At 32.2% G+C, this 20249-nt stretch overlaps 2 protein-coding genes and 1 non-coding gene across 3 annotated transcripts; 1 reads left to right on the plus strand and 2 right to left on the minus strand.

Annotated features, from left to right (window-relative positions):
• LOC18598262 (probable small nuclear ribonucleoprotein G) lies at nucleotides 628–2589 on the minus strand. The gene is made up of 4 exons (XM_007027723.2): nucleotides 2386–2589; nucleotides 2251–2273; nucleotides 1151–1272; nucleotides 628–1036 (listed from the first exon to the last, which is right to left on the minus strand). The coding sequence occupies exons 1-4, from the start codon at nucleotides 2418–2420 to the stop codon at nucleotides 974–976; spliced, it is 243 nt and encodes an 80-aa protein (XP_007027785.1). The 5' UTR covers nucleotides 2421–2589; the 3' UTR covers nucleotides 628–973.
• TRNAP-CGG lies at nucleotides 2619–2690 on the minus strand. Its single transcript has one exon. It is a non-coding gene; the product is annotated as a tRNA-Pro (tRNA).
• Nucleotides 17497–18173, plus strand: LOC18598265 (auxin-responsive protein SAUR15). Its single transcript, XM_007027728.2, has one exon. It carries the CDS (start codon nucleotides 17639–17641, stop codon nucleotides 18014–18016), a length of 378 nt encoding a protein of 125 aa, XP_007027790.1. The 5' UTR covers nucleotides 17497–17638; the 3' UTR covers nucleotides 18017–18173.

Consider the following 20249-nt stretch of genomic DNA (forward strand, 5'->3'; position numbering starts at 1 on the left):
ACGGAAAGTGATTTCCACTATCTTCCAAGCCCAGAAAGTAGAGCTTTTCCCCCAAAGCTTTCGTTTATTGACAGGGGAACCTGGTTGAGCGAGAGATAAAAAGGGATCAACCATCCTTTTTCATTTATTTCTTTGAAATATACCAAGATTGTTGTTTCATCAGGCATACATGCTAGATTGCTGTTCAATTCTCGACGCAATACCAGAACCCAACGGCTCAAAACGAATCTGGAGCAACTTTTAAACGTGCTCTCTCATTTTTCTTTTATCAAAGACACCTTTGGAAATACAAGAAAGCTCATCGATTCAGAAAACCATTAGTTAAAAAAGGCATTGTGAGAAGTAATCCAACGGCATGACTTCCCGGCAATGGAATAACAACAGCTTCGCTGACTACCCGAGTTTTATAACCCCAAGCACGTTATTCAAACTGCTCAGGTTTTATGGTTCAAATCTTGACAGTGAAAATTGAGATTGACAGCAATACTTCTTTGTCGAATGAACTATATGGGGGTAAACTAGCAAGTTTAGATTACCTATCCCAAAAATATGCTTTTTTCCCTTATTTCTGAAACAAATGGTGTTATTAAACTATGGAGAGAAATTCATCTGATGCCAAGCTCTGAGTGCACAAAGGAAGCAACTACATTGAGAGCATGAAGGACAAGAAACAAGCTTTAACATGTGCAGTACCACAAGTTTCAATCTAGGCCAGAGCATTTAAAATAAGTACCACTGTTACCATTCTCTACATTCAATTATACCCATCTGGAAAGCCCAAAGGGTAATCCATTGGGCACAGTGAAATTCAAAGAAAGTGCAGAATCAGCAGAGATCCATCTAACTTCCTACCAATTCTCAATTACATAACATATCCCATCCCAAACTAGCAGGCTAGCAGCGATTTTATCCAAACAACAAAGTAAAAGAGATACATCAAGTGAATTCCAAATTTCCAATTGAAAAACCAGAATCACTGCATTTTGCCTACAGGTTCAAGTGCTTCAACAGTAACAACACTATTTCCTCTGATCACCTGCAGTGGATTAATATCAATTACAATGAGGCTAACAATAATTGAAAGGATATATCTGAAAGAAAATTTAAGCATTGAGCATGCTACTTAAAGAAAAAAGATTAAGAGACTCACCACCATGCCTATGTCAGTTCTCTCATTGCCGTTCACCTCCACAGTGTTGTCAACCACTAGATTCATAAACTGGTCAAACCCACGAAGTGTACCAACAACCATCCGATTTGCATTCAGCTTGACTGCAGTTCATAATACCAATAGAATTCACACAATTCAATTGGTTTCTTTGATGTATATAACAAATCTACATAATGTATGTAAATTAACAATCTGCAAGCTCATAAGAGATAAAAAAACAGTTTTTATGCATACATATTAAAAGGCTTTCCGCATCTCTAAATTTTTTATTTTACATATGTCAGCCATACAAGTGCAACTTATGAGACCAATTTACTGCATCAAGTGACAAATTCGTCACACACTAAGGCATGAAGTATTAGCAAATACAATAACAATGTGTACCTAAAATCTGCTGTAGCTCATGAATTCTTAAATCTTCAACCATGATCAATATAATAGATTCATGGAGATTCAATGTTATAACTACCATCAACAAGATTCTAAAAGATCCAAAAATGAGCAGAAAAAAATCTCAAATTTGTTAACTTTAAAAGATTTCACAGTGCTGTAATAACATCCCAAAGGCAAAAAAGTTAAGTCCTAATCCTTTCACGAACTCTATCTAGCACCTAACTCCATGTAGCATAAGACGCACAGTCTTGAACTATATAACCCAGAAGCAGATGGTCTAATGGACCCAAAATATGGGAATTCCAAGGAAGAGGACACTCTGGAGTCTCAACTCAAATCACACAATATGCTCACAAGTGAGAAAAAAAAATGCAAAGATTACACCAACAAAACCCAGGTTCAAATCACAATATAGCCGCAAAATATCAACAGGGGACATTCGCTTACTATTACAACTGAAATATTACACGTACATTTAGAACCCTATCAGCTACAACTACCCAAACACTCAACTCAACCCAACTCAACTTAAAGAGGCATCATGCGCGAGAAACCTAACTAACCGAATTTGAGTCATAAGCAAGAGACTACTAAAAACAAGCAACTGCAGATGAATATAAACCAAATTTAATTAAACAGCATAAAATTGAAAAAAGAAAGAGAAAAGCAGATAAAAATAAACTTACTTTGGAGCTTCTTGTCCATGTACCTATTATAAGAAAAACAGCATGAATGAAAGAAATGAGAAATTTAAGAAAGGAAGGAAATGATAATTTAAAAAACAAAAAAAGGCATAGAATCGAGAGTGTAAACGAGCTTACTTTTTGAGATCTGGAGGCTGGCCGGATCTGCTCATTGTGACAGAGATTTGGTCGAATCCTGAGTGTGAGAGAGAGAAGAGAGAGGAGAGTAGGGTTTTGGGGAGGACGAAGAGTTTTGACTCGTAAACTAGGAAGTTAAAACCCTAGTGAAATTTTAGAGGCCTGGTTTCTGAAAAGAGCCGGGTTCATCAAGGCCCAAAGGATTAAAAATTTGGTTAACTTAACTAACATTTGGGGTGCTGCGAGAATCGAACTCGCGACCTCTCGCACCCGAAGCGAGAATCATACCACTAGACCAAGCACCCTTCAACATGATTAAGCTCAAAATAATATCTATTATCAGTATATTCCTTAATTTGTTTTATTAAATAATTAAATTATAGATATCTAACAAATGACGTGTTTTTTAAGCTTTTAAATGAAAAATTATTTTTATACCAAAAAAAAAATTTAAGTTCCCTACATTTTATATCAAAAGTGAACTCTTAACAAACTCAACTCTTCATAAATAAATAATTTTAGAAAAAACTAAATTAAGAAAAAATATAAATAGTAAATTTAATGAAATCTTGTCTTATCGATTAGATGATGGGATTAAGAGTTTAAATCACACATTCAAACCTAATTTTATATGAATATTTTCTAATCTTATATTAAATTTTTGATGCTAGTTGGTTGACTTTGTTTGCTTAGTTGTTAAAATGATTTTTTATCTTAGAGGTATGAGCTATATATCTTTAACTTTGACTATAATTTTTATTTATATACAGTTTTAATTAATGTTTGTCCAGTGTTTGATTAAAAGAGCTTGTTTGCATTGGCTAGCTTAAACTACAATTTAAAAGAGTATTGTTAAAATATAAGTTTCTTTGATAGGAATTAGTACAATATATAAGTTTTAGGTAATACGTAGTAATTTTTTTCCAAAACTGTTATCAACTTCACATTTATTTGGAACAATTTAGAGCACTTTTTTGGTGAGAATTAAGAACTTTTTTTGTTTGTTTAAAATTTTCATTTAATTTATCTAATAATCATAACTCTAACACTGTTAAATTTCACCGTTAAATACACTGATTTGATATTTTGACCACGTTAACATGACATTTCTTATTGATGTGACATTGACTATTTGTCGATATGACATGATCATGTTAACATAACAAAAAATATTAACATGTCAAAATGCATTGTGGCCACGTCAGCAATTTCCATGTCAATATTATGTTACATCTTAGATGTAACTGATGTGGTAAGATTATATATAATCTTTTGTTTTAATTTAATTAACTATGATTTAATTTCTATCATTTGCTTTTGTTTTATAAAAGAGAAGTGAATCCACCTAACTCTTTATTGTATCACATAGAAAACGCAAACATAGGTAAAATTTAACAATTCAACAACAAAACTCGAAATTAATTAAACTAAAAATAAAAAAAACTTACCCTTTCAATAAAAAAAATAAATTTACCCAAAAATCAAACACTCAAAAAAAATGAAATAAACCTCTCACTCAAAGAATGGAATAATAGGCATTACAAACATGCGAAAGCACATGAGCTTGCTGTGGAACCACCTTGACCTAATCAAGATCCCGATGACTTATCGCATTGACCACAATCCTAGTTAAATAATTAAGAAACTCTCGCCCTTCAAGATCATACAATTTACAGCCTTTGCCACTTAATAGCACCATCGAAACTCATGCCATGCCTAGTGCTTTAGGAAGGAAGTAGGCAAGATGCTTCCAAAAATCCACATTGGACAAGTAAAGGAATCTTGAGTGACTTATAAGCAGTGGCGTTACACACTCCATCAAATTAGCCTTTTAGGGAAAGGGTAATAGCCTAGTGATAAGTGGTATTAGAGCAGACTTGATCTTGACCCGATTTCACACCAAGCACTTTTGAGGGGTGGCAAGCAAAGTGGCCAACGACGACAAAGGTGTTACTGTATTGGGTGGGTGAAGATGTCATGCCTAGTGTTTCAAGAAGGAAGTGGGCAAGGTGCTTTCAAATATCCCACATTGGGTAAGTAAGGTAGTCCCAGGTGACTTATAAGCGACGGCACTGCACATTCCATCAAATTAGCCTTTTGGGGATAGGGTAATGACCTCATGACAAGTGGTGTCAGAGTAGACTCGACCTTGACTCGATTTTATGCCAAGCACCTCCGGGGGAGGCAAGTACGGTGGCCAACGGCTTTTGTATACGTCCCAACAACAACTTTCCCTTCTTTCTCTATCTTTTCCTTGCTTCCACCCGATTTCATTTTCAAGGGATTGGGTGCTTCCATGTCCATGTTTAGACATGCACTCACTCTCCCTTTGTTCAACGGACAATAAAGATTGGTCATTAGGGAAACCGAAACTTAGAGCCTATGAAATAGTTAGAATGAACCCATTTTTTACTTTTTATTTTTCTTTGGTGAAAAAGTTGGCAATGTGAAACCAAAATGGCCATGTCAGCAATTGCACATCAGCATAATCATGTAACATTAGCACATAATCAACATCACGTCAACATACTTAATGGTGATATTTGATGGTGTGACAATTAAGGACTAAAATTAACAAATTGACAAAGTGTAAAGATCCAATTTACAAAAATTATTGTTGAGAGACTAAATTCACATTTTTCATAGAGTATAGGACTAATTGCATAATTTAACCTAAAGAAAGACCTAATATCTAAAAAAAATCTATGAATTATTCAACAAAATTCAGACAAGTCCTTATTTTTATTTTACGTTCAATCAAGCTCTTATACTTTTGTTTTAGACTAAATAAACCTTTATAACTAAGGTTGATTAACTATCGTTAGTTAAAATGTTATATGTCATTTTATGTTACGTGGTGTTAATATGACATACTGGCATGTCATAATGAATGGTGACTAATATGATGATATGATCACATGACATTTTTTACCCTTTACCTCAGTGTTTCACCCTTTACCTCAACGTCACGTCAACACCATGTGAGTATAAAATGATAAGTGATGTGTGAAATCTCGACCTTCATAGACGCGTAACTCGAGGTAGAACTTATGTTTAAAGGTTTAATTTGAGCTAATGATGCTAGTTTTACGTTACTTATAATTATTTTATATCGTTATAGGAGTAGGATTAAAAAATAATTTCAATTGGTGAAGAAAGGTGCATAGTGGGTTGTTGCTCTATTTGCATATGTTTCAGTTTTTCAAGCATATCTCTCACTACAGAAGTCAAAATAACATGATTTTTATACCATTAGAAAGCTAAGATGTAGGGCTATAACTTTGATGTTTAGCACTTTGTCCATTTTTGATGGGAAGGTGGTCAAAATCCTTGTCAAATTAAAAATACTGTGCTAGAAAAACAGATTTGGACATAACATTTGAGCGCCGCGGCATCGAAAATTGAGAGCCGCTGCCCTCACTGTAATTTTCACAAATAACAAGTTTAGGAAATTTTTGAAGCTAGGACTTTTTGGGGCTACTTAAGGGACCTCTTTTAGAGGATTTTGAACCTTTTCCCAGTGTCAAAAGAGTAAAAAGATTACACAAGAAAAGAAAAAAGACAAGTGGCCTTGTTAAGGGCATTATTGTAACTGCATGAGAAATTAGATAAGCTTTAGCTATAAAGATCTCATCTTTTCCAGCAGCTTCCACAATTCTCCAGCAACTTCTTCTTCTTCCTCTTCCCATCTCACGTTTTTCTCCTATTCCATGAAAGTTTCTCTCAAGCTTCCATCACTATCTCAAACTAATCTCAATTTTCGTGCTTTACACACCCTGTTGTAGGGTTTTTCATACTCTTTTACTCCTTCACCTTAAACAAACCCTTAAAAGTCTTTCTTCAATACTTTCTCTCACTAGCTCAACTTTGTAGAGAGAGAAAGAGAGGTTTCATGATAGCTTGAGGACTCTTGGGAAGAAATTTCATTACCATCCACCAAGGTGAGTGATGAATTAGGATTGGTTTTAAGTTATTGATGATGGCTAGTAATTAGAGTTATGAGTTGTGTTATTTGCTGAAATTGTTTATCTATTTCTAGTGTTACTAAAGTAGAGAAATGGAATAGCCAATCAAATAGTAATTGGAAGGTAGATAAGAAGGGCTATTGAAGCTTGAATTGGGAAATAGCTTTTGGAGTGATATTAATGTAAATTGGATTGGCTGTGATGTTTTTGTGCGTGATAGGTTCCAACAAGGCTCTTCAGCCACATTTGGACCATTAGAAAAGTTAAAGTCGATTAAAGGTTCAACAATTACCGATGAGTGAACTTACATTAAAAGGTTTTGGGATATACACATATATGTTTGATTGAATCCCCTCAAACGTTTTATTTGGTTTTTTCTTCAAAACTTGCACGGGAATAAGCCCTTATGAAATGTTTTTATGTTATAAAATGGATAGTGTGATGAATTCATATGTTTGTGTATAATGTATATATATATATATATATATATATATATATATATATATATATATATATTATGTCATAAATGGTACAATTGTGTGACTAATGCAACCGTGCATGTGCGGGATAAGTGTGCACTTGTTGGTAATGACGGTGGTGAGGGAGATGGATGGTGATACTGCTTGTGTGCACGATTGGGGGGATGTACATGATGGCATTAACTGTGCACGATGTAGAGGGATGCACACGAGCTGGGTGAGATAGGGTGTTCGGTTATGTGCACGATGCGGGGGGATGCACATGAGCTGGGTGACATGGGATGTCCGGCTATATGCACGATGTGGGGGGATGCACATGAGCTGGGTGAGATAGGGTGTCCGGCTATGTCCACTATGTGGGGGGATGCACATGAACTGGATGAGATGTGGTGGTATACTAATTGGTATATGCTTAAGTATATGTATATGCAATAGAAAGATCATGATTATAATATGTCATTGTATGGCATGATGAATCTTGAAAATTTTCCATTTACTTGCAAATTGATTTTATTGCAGCGAGAAATATTCTGTTTATGTTGCCTTGCTTGGATGATTGTTGGAAATTTCCTCTCTTTCCAACTTCATGCTAAATATGGTTCCTTCATCATTAAATGATTTAATAACCGGGGGTTTAATAGAGAGATTTTAATAAGAACTTGAATTAAGTTGCATTGGTTTCGAATAAGTGCATCATGATTATCAACTTTCCTTATCGTTGCTTGTTCCCTTCTTATGTTCACTCACTGAGTTTGTATTCATTGTTTTCAACTTCATGTGTTCAGATCAAGAGGCAGTCGGTAACTAGGTCAAGGTGTCCTCGTAGATTTGTATTCTTGGTAGGTATCTTGGCATTCAGTAGCCGTACCTTCACCTTGGTCACTCCGCTGGAAGCCCATAGTCTTTTGTTTGTAAATACGTACATGTGATGTAAAGTGCTAAGATGCATGCCTTAAACCATATATGTATATTTTGATTGGTAAGCCATCATGAATGACAATGGTTAATATTATTTTGGGTTAATATAAATGCAGTTTTGATTGCTATAGTTTATTAGTAAAGTACTTGAAGGGTAGAATTACAAGATGTAACTTTCAAAATAATTGATGGGATGATGAGCAAGATTACCTAAATAGGCTTGCTTAGGCTTAGTGGACTACGTTCATTGAGTCCATGCGTCGATCACGGCTCAAAAATCGGATCATGACATGATGTTTTAACTAATGACATGTTAGTCAATTATTAGTCATAATAGTCTATTTGACTTAAAATAAAAATATAAGAACTTGATTAAACGCATAATTTAACCTAACAAAACATAATATTTTAAAAAAGGTCTATGACCTATTTAAAAAAAAAATCAAATAAGTACTTTTTTTATATTACCTTTAATTAAACTTTTTTTTTCTTTTAAAAAAAACCCTTATAACTAAGGTTGATTAATTGTCTTTAGTTAAAATGACACATGTTATTTTATGTCACGTGGCACTAACGTGGTTTGCTTACATGTCATAATTGATGGTGACATAGCATGATGACATACCTTGTGACATATTTCACTTTCCATCTAAATGTTACATCAACGCCACGTGTGCGTAAAATGACAAACGGTGTTTTAACTAATGGTAATTAGCATGTCATTAGTTATAAAAGATTATTTGATTTAAAATAAAAGTATAAAGACTTGATTGAACATAATAAAAGATTAAATTTTATTTAAATTTTATTAAATAGTTCAATAATGACTTTTAAAATTTTGTGTCAAGAAAAAATTAATCCCATGTGTCAACTTGTTGTCAAGGGTAGACCTACTCACATTGAAGTGGTTTCATGTCATTTACAAAAAATATTTACTTATTATATAACTTTTACAAAAATATTTACTTGTTATACTACTTATCTAAAGTTTTATATAATTAATAATATTAATGAACCCACTAATTATTTTTACAATTTTGTAGGAAATGGAGTCAAAGTAGATTATTAAAAAGTCATTTATAAATTAATATTTAAATACTATATGAAAAGACAAAAAAATTTCCTACTACAATTTAAGATTTTATTAAAAAAAATCAAAACCTAAACTACTCTTCCTTTTAAAAAATTCAAGTCTTATTCTTAAGACTCGCAGTAATGCTTCATTTTCTTGATCTTTGGTTATGTTTTTCACTCACTCAAAACAACTCATCTAGGCTTCAATTTTAAGTAATTTTTAATCCAAATTATTTTTTTAAATATTTCATGTCTAAATATTTTTTGATTAATTTGATAGTTTGGATTAATAATTATAATCTAGCTAATAAAAAATAGTATTACATGTCAAATAACATCTTGAAACTATAAGTTTTTCTTTGTTTAATTTATTTTATAGATATATTATTTAATTATTTTTCTAGACAAATAGGAATATTGTGTATCCTTTGGCTAATTTGCTGGTAAAACCTACATTGATTTTACCAATTGCAATAATGTCAATTGAAAAAGCTTTTTCAACAATGAAATTTATAAAATACATATTATGTAATCGAATAATTAACGAGTAGATGAATGATTGCTTGGTGACATATATTGAAAAAGATGTATTCAATAGTTGTTGGTCCTAAACGGAGTGTTAAAATGAGGTGAATAGCACTTAAAAATATTTTTGAAGGAAATCTTTTAAGTTTAAAACCTTTTGGAAGAAATGAGATGGAAGGTTTAAAAACTTGTTGAGGTTAGTGAACACTAAGAAAAGAAAGGTTAAGAGAAGTGGACAAAACTCAGCATTTATAGTGGTTCGGTCCACCTGGCCTGCATCCATTACCTTGATCTTCCCAATCAAGGATTTTCAATCGAAGTTCACTAAAATCAGTGGAAGTAACAGCTTCCACCAAGCTTTTACAAGATGAGCTTCTACCCAAGCTGTAAACCTTTATAACAATTCCTTTAGAGTGTCTCGTACACTTTAATCAAACTAAAACAAGAAAAAGATGAAGTACAATGATCATTTAACTGATTTAATGCATACAAGCTCAAACACTTTATAAAGGATAGGAGTGAAAAACAAGTGTACAAGAGAAGGTTTTTGCTCTTTTTGGCTTTCTCAAACTCTTTGGAACTTCTTTATGTCATTTTTGACTGTTAGAGAATTTTAAATATTTGAAAAATCACTTCTGACCATTGGAGACAAAAATTAACCATTAGAAATAGTTTCTGGTTGTTATTTTGTTATTTTGTACTTAAATTCAAGTGTGCAAACAATGCTTCATTAATCGATTAAAGGTAAGCTTTAACCAATTAAGCCTTTTCTGACTTGCAATGTTTGGCAGTTTCCTTCATTGTGTTAATTAGTTAAAGAAAACTTTAATCGATTAAGAACTTTTTGTTTTAGAACACCTTCAAACACAGTTTTTGACCAGCATTTTTTAATCGATTAATGCTCTCTTTAATTGATTGAAACTTATCTCCTTTCATCCTTAACTTATTAAAATGAGCTTCAACAGATTAAGAAATCTTCAAATTTAAATTTCTTTGTTTGGCTCCCTTTAACAGTCACTATTACTTTGAATTTGAATTTTGGTGCTTTTAGGTACTTAAAGCTTGAGCTTTAACCAATTAACCCCTTTGATTAATTGGTTAACAACTTTTCATTTTGCACATAATACCTCCTTAAACAGTTAAGTCTTATGCTAATTGATTAAGGTTTTTTTGTTTTCCTTTAAGTGTAGCACCCAGCTTTGCCTTAATTGATTAAAGCTTCGCGTTAATCGGTTAACAACATTCTGTTTTCACTATTTTTTCTTTTTTACTTTTACTAATTAACTTATTCTTATAACACAACAAGCTTTTTGACTTGCGTTCAATCAACCATTCTATTAAGGGATTTAAACTTTGTCCTGCACACTTACATAATGTAATTAGACACCAATGAATAAGGAATATTTTGTTATCATAAAAAACATATAGAGTCAACATTTTCTTTCTTTTTTAATGATGGCAAAACACTCATAGATTAAGAGTGTAATGTCTATGTATATCTTATATTTTTGTGCAGATGAGGGATTACTCCCCTTAAATGTATGCTCCCCCTTAATATGTGCATTAAAATTTAATTTTTTTCTTACAAATTAAATATATATTTATATACAGATATTTCAATATTAACCACAAATTTGCAAACAGCCATCAAACATAGATATATATAAAGCTAAACATAACCAACCAATAGTTGTTCACAATTTGTTCACTACGGCACATAAAGGTCAACAACAGAAATATAATAATAGATCAACCATAAACATCGTATTTCTTCACCTATCTTCCACAGACATCCTATTTCTTCTTCTACCTTTTCCCTTTTTTTGTCGTCAATAAAGAGGGTTCCTACTATATGTATATTCCAATAATCAAAGTCTATTGAAGACTTATTTACTGAGGATTCATCAATTCTTAGTGCATAGCTAAGGGCTCAACATAGATAAGGTTAAGGGGTTTAGCTTCGGATAAGGTAGGTTCAGGTTCAAGAGATGAAGGTATGATTTTTAAGAGATGCAGTTTTGAGGGGTGGCTTAATTGTAGACTTAACTACCCTTGTAGACTTTTTTCTTTTGAAAATTTTAATCTTAGTTGCCATTGTCTTTTTTCCTCTACTTGAAGGTTTTGCAGGCGTTGATTCTAATGCCTCTATTTTCCTATTGTCTTGAGCTTTCTCTGTTCCAGTACCCTTTTCCTTTTCTATTTCAATTTCAATCTCTAAATCTGCTCTTTCAGCTGCTGTTTTCTTTGCAGTAGCTTCTACTATTGTAACTTCTTCCCTCTACCAGTTCGTTAATAAAGTCAAAAAGAGGATTTCTTCAGATGAGCTTACGGTTTCTACTGTTGTTGCTTTTGTAGATTCAGAGGCGATGTCATCTTTCTCTCTTTATTATGCCTTCGCTTCATTTTCTTCTTGTTCAGCTTCAGTCACTTTTTCCTGTTTAGCCTCACTTTTCTTTTCTTGCTCTATTTCCGTATTAATGTCTTTTTCAACATCAACTTCAACTTCAACTTCATTAGCTATCTTATCACCTTGCTTCTCATTTTCAAGTGCTGGTGTAAAAACCTTGAAAGGATTTATATCAGCACTTTCCTTTTCAATTCCAACCTCCAGGTCAGAAGTATGTGGCTTAAATTCCTTTGTGGCAATCATCTCAGCTGAAGATGAAGGAATTTCAGTTGCAACTTTACCTTTGAAAGAGGTAGTTGCAGGAGTTTCAATATCCATGTCCTTTTCTTTTTCCTTGAGAAGTGAAGTCTCAATATTTTGATACATTTCTTCAATTTTCAAAATTTTCTCTTCCAATTTCCGATCCCTTTCAGCTTGTTCAGTCAATTTTTCATCTATTCTCATTAGCAGATTAAGCATCATTTCATTTGAAACAGGAGGCTCATTTGCTTTTGAAGGGGGGGTTAAAGGAGTTTTAGCACTAGGTGTTGTTGGTGTACCTTTAAGGAGTTTCATATACTCCTTACCTATAAACTTGTACCCCATCTTAAGCAAGCATCCAAAAAAGATCCTTGATATTTGCTTTTGGTCCAGTCTGCTTGAAATCTAGTGCTCTAGATATTTTTCTTTTTAACTAGAGAAGAAATTATATTTCCATAGGGTAGGTTATTTTTATCTCCCAAACATGCTTCCCTCATTCGTTCGATCATAAATCCAGCTACATTGAAGGGGATTTCATTAATAGTAATCTCCATTAACCAATGATCTTGGGAGTTCACATAACTATAGCTATTGCTATTTCCATGAAGAATAGATGTAATGAAGTAGTGGAAGTTTCTCATTTGTGCATTTTAATGTTACTTGCATAACTCTTGGAGGGAAATTTCTCTTTTCTACTAGTGACAATTTCCCAAATGGGAAAGAGGTCATAAATATCTGGAATCTTAAACTCTCCAACCCGGTACTCTGTTTTCAACAATTTTCCTTTGTTGGTAATAGTAACTTTAAATTCCTTTCATTCAAATATACATTCAATCCATCTTCTACAAAGTCATCAGGATTCTCTAAGTCATCTTTTCCAAGGGCAATACTCGAATAAAATTCCTTAACCAAGGTAAGACTGAAGTAGCTATCTCCAAAGGTGATTAACCCCTTTATTTTCAATTCATTAAAATATCCAGACAAAGCAGATTTAACCACAAGAGCCTCATCAAAACAAAGCCAATTACAAAAAAAAAAAAAACTTCTCTCAAGATATAGTTGCATTTTTAATCTTCTTAAATTTATCGGCATGAGACTTATTCCTAAATCGAGAGGTTTGAGGATTACCTATCCGTATAGAAATTCCTTTAGTTACGAGTTCCTTTGTTTTTGACCCCTTTTGTTTCATACTTGAGCTATTCTTTTAAGTTAGAAAAGTTGGATTTTCCTTAACAGTTCCTTTTCCCTTTCTTTTGTCAAAGACCTTGCTTGTCAATGAGAATTTTAGCATGGATTTCTTGAATTTTGGGAGTTAGGGTTTCTTTGGTACTTTAGGAGTAGATAGAGGCGGAGTGTGGAAATAGCATTTAGGTTTTAGATCTTAAATTTAGAGAGAGAATGCTAATTTCTGAGAGAATGGAGGGACTTTGATCGTGGGTAATAACTGGTTAACCCATGTTTTAAGTGGTTGGTTCTCGTTCCCTCTCCTCTTCATTTTTTTTTGAAGTTTCAAACTTAACGTCTAATGGTTCCTGTTCCCTATCCTGTTTTTGGCTCTCTCAAACTCTTTGGAACTTCTTTATGCCATTTTTTATTGCTGGAGAAGTTTCAAATATTTGAAAAATCACTTTTGGTCGTTGGAGATAGAAACTAATCCTTACAAACAATTTTTGGTCGTTATTTTATTCTTTTGTATTTAAATTCAAATGTGCAAATAGTGTTTCATTAACTGGTTAAAGATAGGCTTTAACCAATTAAGCCTTTTTTGCCTTGCAATGTTTAGTAGTTCTCTTCACTGTGTTAAATGGTTAAAGGAAACTTTAACCGATTAAAAACTTTCTGTTTTGGAACATCTTCAAGCACTGTTTTTGGCCAACCTTCTTTCAACTGATTAATGCTCTCTTTAATTAATTTAAGTTTCTCTCCCTTCATCCTTAATTGATTAAAATGGGCTTCAACAGATTAAGAAATCTTCGAATTTAAATTTCTTTATTTGACGCCTTTTAACAGTTATTATTACTTTGAATTTGAATTTTGGTGCTTTTATGTACTTCAAGCTTGGCCTTTAACCAATTAACCCTTTTGGTTAACCGGTTAACAATTTTCTGTTTTGCATCCAGTACTTCCTTAATCAGTTAAGTCTTGTGCTATCTGATTAAGGCTTTTTTATTTTCCTTTAAGTGTAACACCCAGCTTTGCCTTAACTAATTAAGGTTTTATGTTAATCAATGAACAACATTTTGTTTTCACTATCTTTCTTCTTTGCTTATTTAATTGATTAACTCATTCTTGTAACACAACAAGCTTCTTGACTTGCTTTCAATCAACCATTCTATTAAAGGATCTAAACTTTATCCTGCACACTTTAGTAATGTATTAGACATCAATGAATGAAGAATGTTTTGTTATCATAAAAGTTAACAATAGTGTTTCTGCTAATATTATTATGCATTGTTTCAAAATATAAAAAATTGCCGTTAACAATTATAGTTATTTTAGATACTTTTACTTTGAAATATTAAATAAATGTGTTGAATTTATATTTTTTTAATTTAATATTAAAACTTCTAGTGTATGAATTTTAATATATTTATATATTTTTTAATTATTATTATTTTTTTAATTACGACACCATTTAAAAAAAATTCTTAGATCCGTCTTTGCTTGTAGTGCACATATTCCAGAAGATGATCCATCATCACCATCTCATTCTCTATGAGAAATTCTTGAGTGTTTCAAACATAGTAACTATTCAAAGAACCAAGAGTGACGCGGTGCATAATTATTTTCTTTTGTAAGGTATATTATCCACCACTTTCGAGCATGGTTGAAATGGAGAGTTAAAGTAACAGCAGAAGTGAGCATCGCAAGTTCAAGCGCTGCTACTCGAAGAAATTTTTTCAATTGTAATCGTCAGCCAGCCGGCTGGACACATCTCAAACAAGTGACGTAAAACTGAATTGAGAAATGAGACGAGCTCAAGAAACATGATCATAGGTTTGGCGTTTACGTTGTTATTATCCATTTAATTGTTAATAAACAAGGGGCAACGAAGAGCATATTCCAGAGAATAGATGAGAAGAATTGAAAACGATGCATGGATTGGATTGGTTGTGGTGTCGACAGAATAAAAAAGTTTTCAAGCAAGGTCTCATGTTTTCCGTGGATGTGGTCGTACCTTTCCTGTACAGCCGGAACCATGGTCCATGAAGAACAACCTTAGCTTTGCCTAATTGTCTTTAATCGAGTCAACTCAATTTGTCATCTTACTGATTTTTTACTTGGTATTGGCCCAACCCATTCTTTCTTCCTCCCCCCACACAGCACATCATGCGGATTGCCAATTGTCAACCGTCAACCATCTAGCAGGGGTAAAGTTAACTAATTTTTATTGGAGAGTTAAAAGTTCAAAAAAATAAAATTAAAAAATTTTAAAATTAATATATTAAACTTAATCATTAATAATTAAAAGATTTATAATAAATAATAATTTTATATAACATGTAAATAAAAAAATAAAAAAAACTTATTATAGTGTTCTAGAAAAGTTTTGTTCGACGATGATAATATCTTTTTTAATATAAATAATTAAATTATTTGTAAGAAATTTATCATCTATTTTGTTTTGAAGTTTTATTTTTTTCAATATAAATAATTAAAAAATTAATGTTGTCAATATCTAATATTCTTATTTTATTATATTTAAGTTTGTAATACAAAATATTAAACTATAATGCATAAACTATAAATAGTTAAATACGATATACAGAATTAATAATTTCTTATACTCAAGATAATTTTCTTTCAACTAAATATAAAACATAAAGCACATTAAAAACATATACTCAAGATATTTTTTTTATATAATTAAGATTAATAAAAAATAACATATTAGTGAAATTTTGAACAACAATCAATAATGCAATACTAGAACTTATATTTGAGAAATACATATACAATAATTTTTTAATTTTAAAAAATTAAAATTATTAAAAATAAAATCTACATAACAGAAAAAAAAACAATGATAAGTAGGAGATATAACCTATATAACGAAAAAAAAAAGAATGTGGTTGATGATGCATAGAAATTTTTTAAAAATTTTTATAGAAACTTAAAATATATGAGCAAATAGAATATAATTAAAAAAATATAAATAATAATAATAATATAATTAAAAAATTAAATAAAATTATCTTTTTATAATTTCATAATACAAGGACAAAAAAGAAAAGAAGAAAAGATGAGTGGAGAAACTTAAAAAATTAAAAAAATTAAAAATTTGAATAAAATTGAATGAACTTGTAAAGTCATTTTATTATTATTTTAATTATATTAATTATTAATAACAAATTATTTTAAAAAATTTTTAAAAAATATATAGTATATAAAAAATTTCAAAATGGCCCACATTACAAAGGGATGCTCCGCCCCTGCCGTCAACCCTTCCCATTTTCTTTTCTTTTTTGGATATTCCCACCCTTTTTTGTCTCCCATTTGACATTACAGAGGGAGAAAAGGCCGGCCCTGTTTTCAGCTTTATGTGGAGGGCAAACTTTTTGGCCTTTGCTCCTCACACGTTCGGGGGAGGTTGGAATATCTAGAAATGAAGGTAGTAGGTATATTTGACTATGTTTGATTTATTTAATTAGCTTTATTCCCACTTCGTGGAACCCACCAAACATAAGACCTTCCACCAACTTCTCCCCTTGTCAATAGCAAACTTATTTGTTAATATTTTTATTCTTATTCTTTTTATTTTATGGTATATGATATATGATTTTTCTTTCTTTTGATTTGGTGGGTTGTTTTCTTTACACGTCTCAACCGACATTTCAATAAAACGACCAGAAATGTTAAGAGTTCACTACTGAAGAATATTTCTAATTCCCTAAAAAACTTTAGTGTTTGATTCAATCATGGAATGGATTATATTGCATCACTCCACTTAACAGAAACTGAATTGAGATTCCCACCTTAAACCAAAAAAAAAAAAAAAAGGAAGAAAGAAAGGTGAATAAGACTGTAGTGGTTGATTTGTTTTCTTGAAGATTATGTGGGTGTTTTGTTGATAATCAAAGAAGCATTAAACTGATTAGTGGCTGGCATTTGATTCAAATAAAGAAATGATTGTTTAGCAGTTGGGTTAGTCATCTCTTCAAAGGCTGATTCGATCAAATATTAATGGATTTTATGCATCTTGAGCTCTTTTACCACTCTCTGAGATAGAAAAACAAACTCTTTTTATCAGATTCTTAGCCACCCAACAATAATTGACCAACAAATGTGGTGCATAATGTCCTATCAATCTAAATTCAAAATGGGGGTGCACCTCATCATTGATCTCTAACTTTTTTTTAAGTCTAAAGTTATATGCTTTCTTCCTGTTTAACTATTGATGAGTCAAAGCAAATGTCAGAAGTTTTTTACAAGTTAGAATTTATGCTCATAGATTCCCAATTATTGATAGTCAAAAGATGACCAATTCTGAGACATTCCCTCTCTAGCCACAATACAAATTCTCCCCCCACCCACTAAGCAATAGACATGAGACCACCTCTTTCTTCCAGGTCCCCACTTCTTTATCTTCCCAAACTGCTCTGCCTCTCTTCCCGAGTTTCAATCACAAAGAGCAAAAGAAAAAAATGTTGGGAAAAAAAATTGTTTCCTTAAAGAAGCTAGCCAAGAAAGTGAAGGGCATGGGTGGAGGTGATCGCGAGCAATCACAATATGAATGCTTGCTAAGGCAATTTGAGGAAATGTCTCCTACTGCATCGACCCCATCTGGATTTTTTGCTGTTTATGTAGGAGAGGAGGAAGAAAGATTTGTAGTGCCAACCAGCTTCCTGTCTCATCCACTCTTCAAGATGTTGCTGGAGAAATCGTACAATGAATACGGTTTTGAGCAAAGGAATAAGCTAGTTGTTCCGTGCAGTGTCTCTACATTTCAAGAAGTTGTGAATGCTGTAGAATGTTGTAATGGGAAATTTGATTTTGGAAAACTAGTTGAGGAGTTTCTTTAGATAAAAGAAAGGAAAAAGCATGTAGCTTCTTAGTCTCAGGAACTGGGGAACTATAACCTTAACATAGGCTTTGAGTTTATAGTTCCATGAATGTTTTAGAATTGCAGTTCTCTTGTATCATACACATCCAGCTCTGCTGCAGGGCTGATTTTGGTCATGTGAATCAGTTTCCTAGGTAGACTTGATTGGATCAAGTTCAATATGAACATGAGGTGAATTAATTCCTAAGTTCTGGTTTTTCTTCTTCTTGTAAATATTTGCATCAAGAATTCAGAATGTGATACCAGAAGAGAATTATTGCATAAGGAGGTAGAATACCATCAGAAAGGGCAAAAAGGGAAGAATGAGTTAAGAGGCAGCTTAGTTATCTTTCCTGCCTCTTTGTTTCCAAGAACCACTCTCCATTTTCTATGCTTCTTCCTCTCTCTTTCTTCTATTTCTACCAAATCAGAGACAGGTAATTTGGCTATTCAAATGAATGGTTTGACTCTGATACTTCTCAAGCCTTCTTCAAACCAGACCAATTAAGCCTTCTTTAATTCTCATTTCAAACTTTAATGTTTAGGAGCTTATGCACATTTGCTGCATTTGACTTCTGGAATAAAAACACTTTCTCTGGAGGTAATATGTTGGTCTAACAAACAACCGTATGAAGAAAATCTGCATCTGAGATGCTGAACGTTCTGTTGAAGATGATTTCAAATTCAAAGTAGTATAATACTACTTGTTTTCTAAGATTTCTTTTTTCTCTTTTTTGACTAACTGATGTCAACTTTTGTGTAACACATTGAAAGTCCACGAACTTGCAGGTGGGGCAATGTCTATGAGCCACATAAGAGGAAAGGTAAGATGGGGGATAAACTGGTCATTCTTGGAGCCATAAAACTCATTACAGATTAACACTTTTAGCGTATAAATATATGATGCATCAGTTGCTACATTAACTGTTGGTAGTTTACAGCAGCATGCTTCTTCAGGAAGGTGAACCAAGCCCATCAAATGGAGGATAAATGGTCAGGCGAGTTAAAATTCAGCAACATGATTCTGGATTAGAAAAAAACCTGCCAGCGAAACAAAAATCATTTTAGTATAAGGGGCGATTATTTTTTTTAGTCATTAAAGATAAGATATTTTCGAAAATAGTATTTTTTTAAATTTTATTTATTTATTACTAAAAGAAGAGTTTTGGACAAAATTGTCCTTAACGAAATCTCCGCATATTCAAAGTGTCATACTCTCTGTTTTTATCTTCCTTTTTCCTATTGAAGTTAAACGTCATGTTTTTCTTTTTCTTTTATAATTATAAGAAATATAACAAATAAAATAACCTAAAAGTTAATTATCTGAATTAGAAGATTTTTGGATAATATCTTTTTGTCCAAATCCATTTTGACGTTGAATAATTTTTCAGGATAATATCTGTTTGTCCAAATTCATTTTATCTCAGTTTGACGTTGAATAATATTTCAATACATCTTCGTTTTTATGTCAAATTCCTTTTTGATTTTAAACTTTATCTCTATCGTGAAGGTGTTCAACTCTAAAAGTTTATAGTCTAGTAAAATATAAATATAGAAAATAAGTTACACATTATATTTAAAAAATGTTGTTAATACATGCTATGTTCAAAAAAATATTGTTACAGTTAAAAAAAATTGTTGCACGTTTTAACTCCAAGAGTTTATATTGTAATAAAATACAAAAAAGCAAATTGCACGTCATGTTTAATAAATGTTGTTGTTTTACGTCATATTCAAAAAAATATTACACACCAAGACTTCAGCAGCAGATGTTATGCACGAAGGTCAAAGCTTTAACATCAGATGTTACACGTCAAGGCCAAAGGTTCAGCACCAGAAGTTACACGCCAAGGCCAAAGCTTTAGCACCAGATATTACACGTAAAAGCCAAAGGTTTTGCACCAGATGTTGCATGCTAATCCAAAGGTTCAACATTAGAAGTTACACGCTAAGGTCAAAGCTTTAACACCAAATATTACACGCCAAAGCTTCTTTCTTTCTACTAATGTTACATGCCAAGGCATGAATCACTTTATTACACACCAAGACATGTTATACCAAACTTGAATCATTGAAAAACTCAATATCAATAAATCTAAAAAGCTGTTGTTACTCACTATACCATGTTTTTTAGTCTACAGATCGATGATGAGATGGCAAGAGATAAACAAAAAGAGAGTTTTGTGAATGCAAACCAATAAACTCAAGAATAT

This window comes from Theobroma cacao, chromosome 5, assembly GCF_000208745.1.
Source record: "Theobroma cacao cultivar B97-61/B2 chromosome 5, Criollo_cocoa_genome_V2, whole genome shotgun sequence".
NCBI lineage: Eukaryota > Viridiplantae > Streptophyta > Magnoliopsida > Malvales > Malvaceae > Theobroma > Theobroma cacao.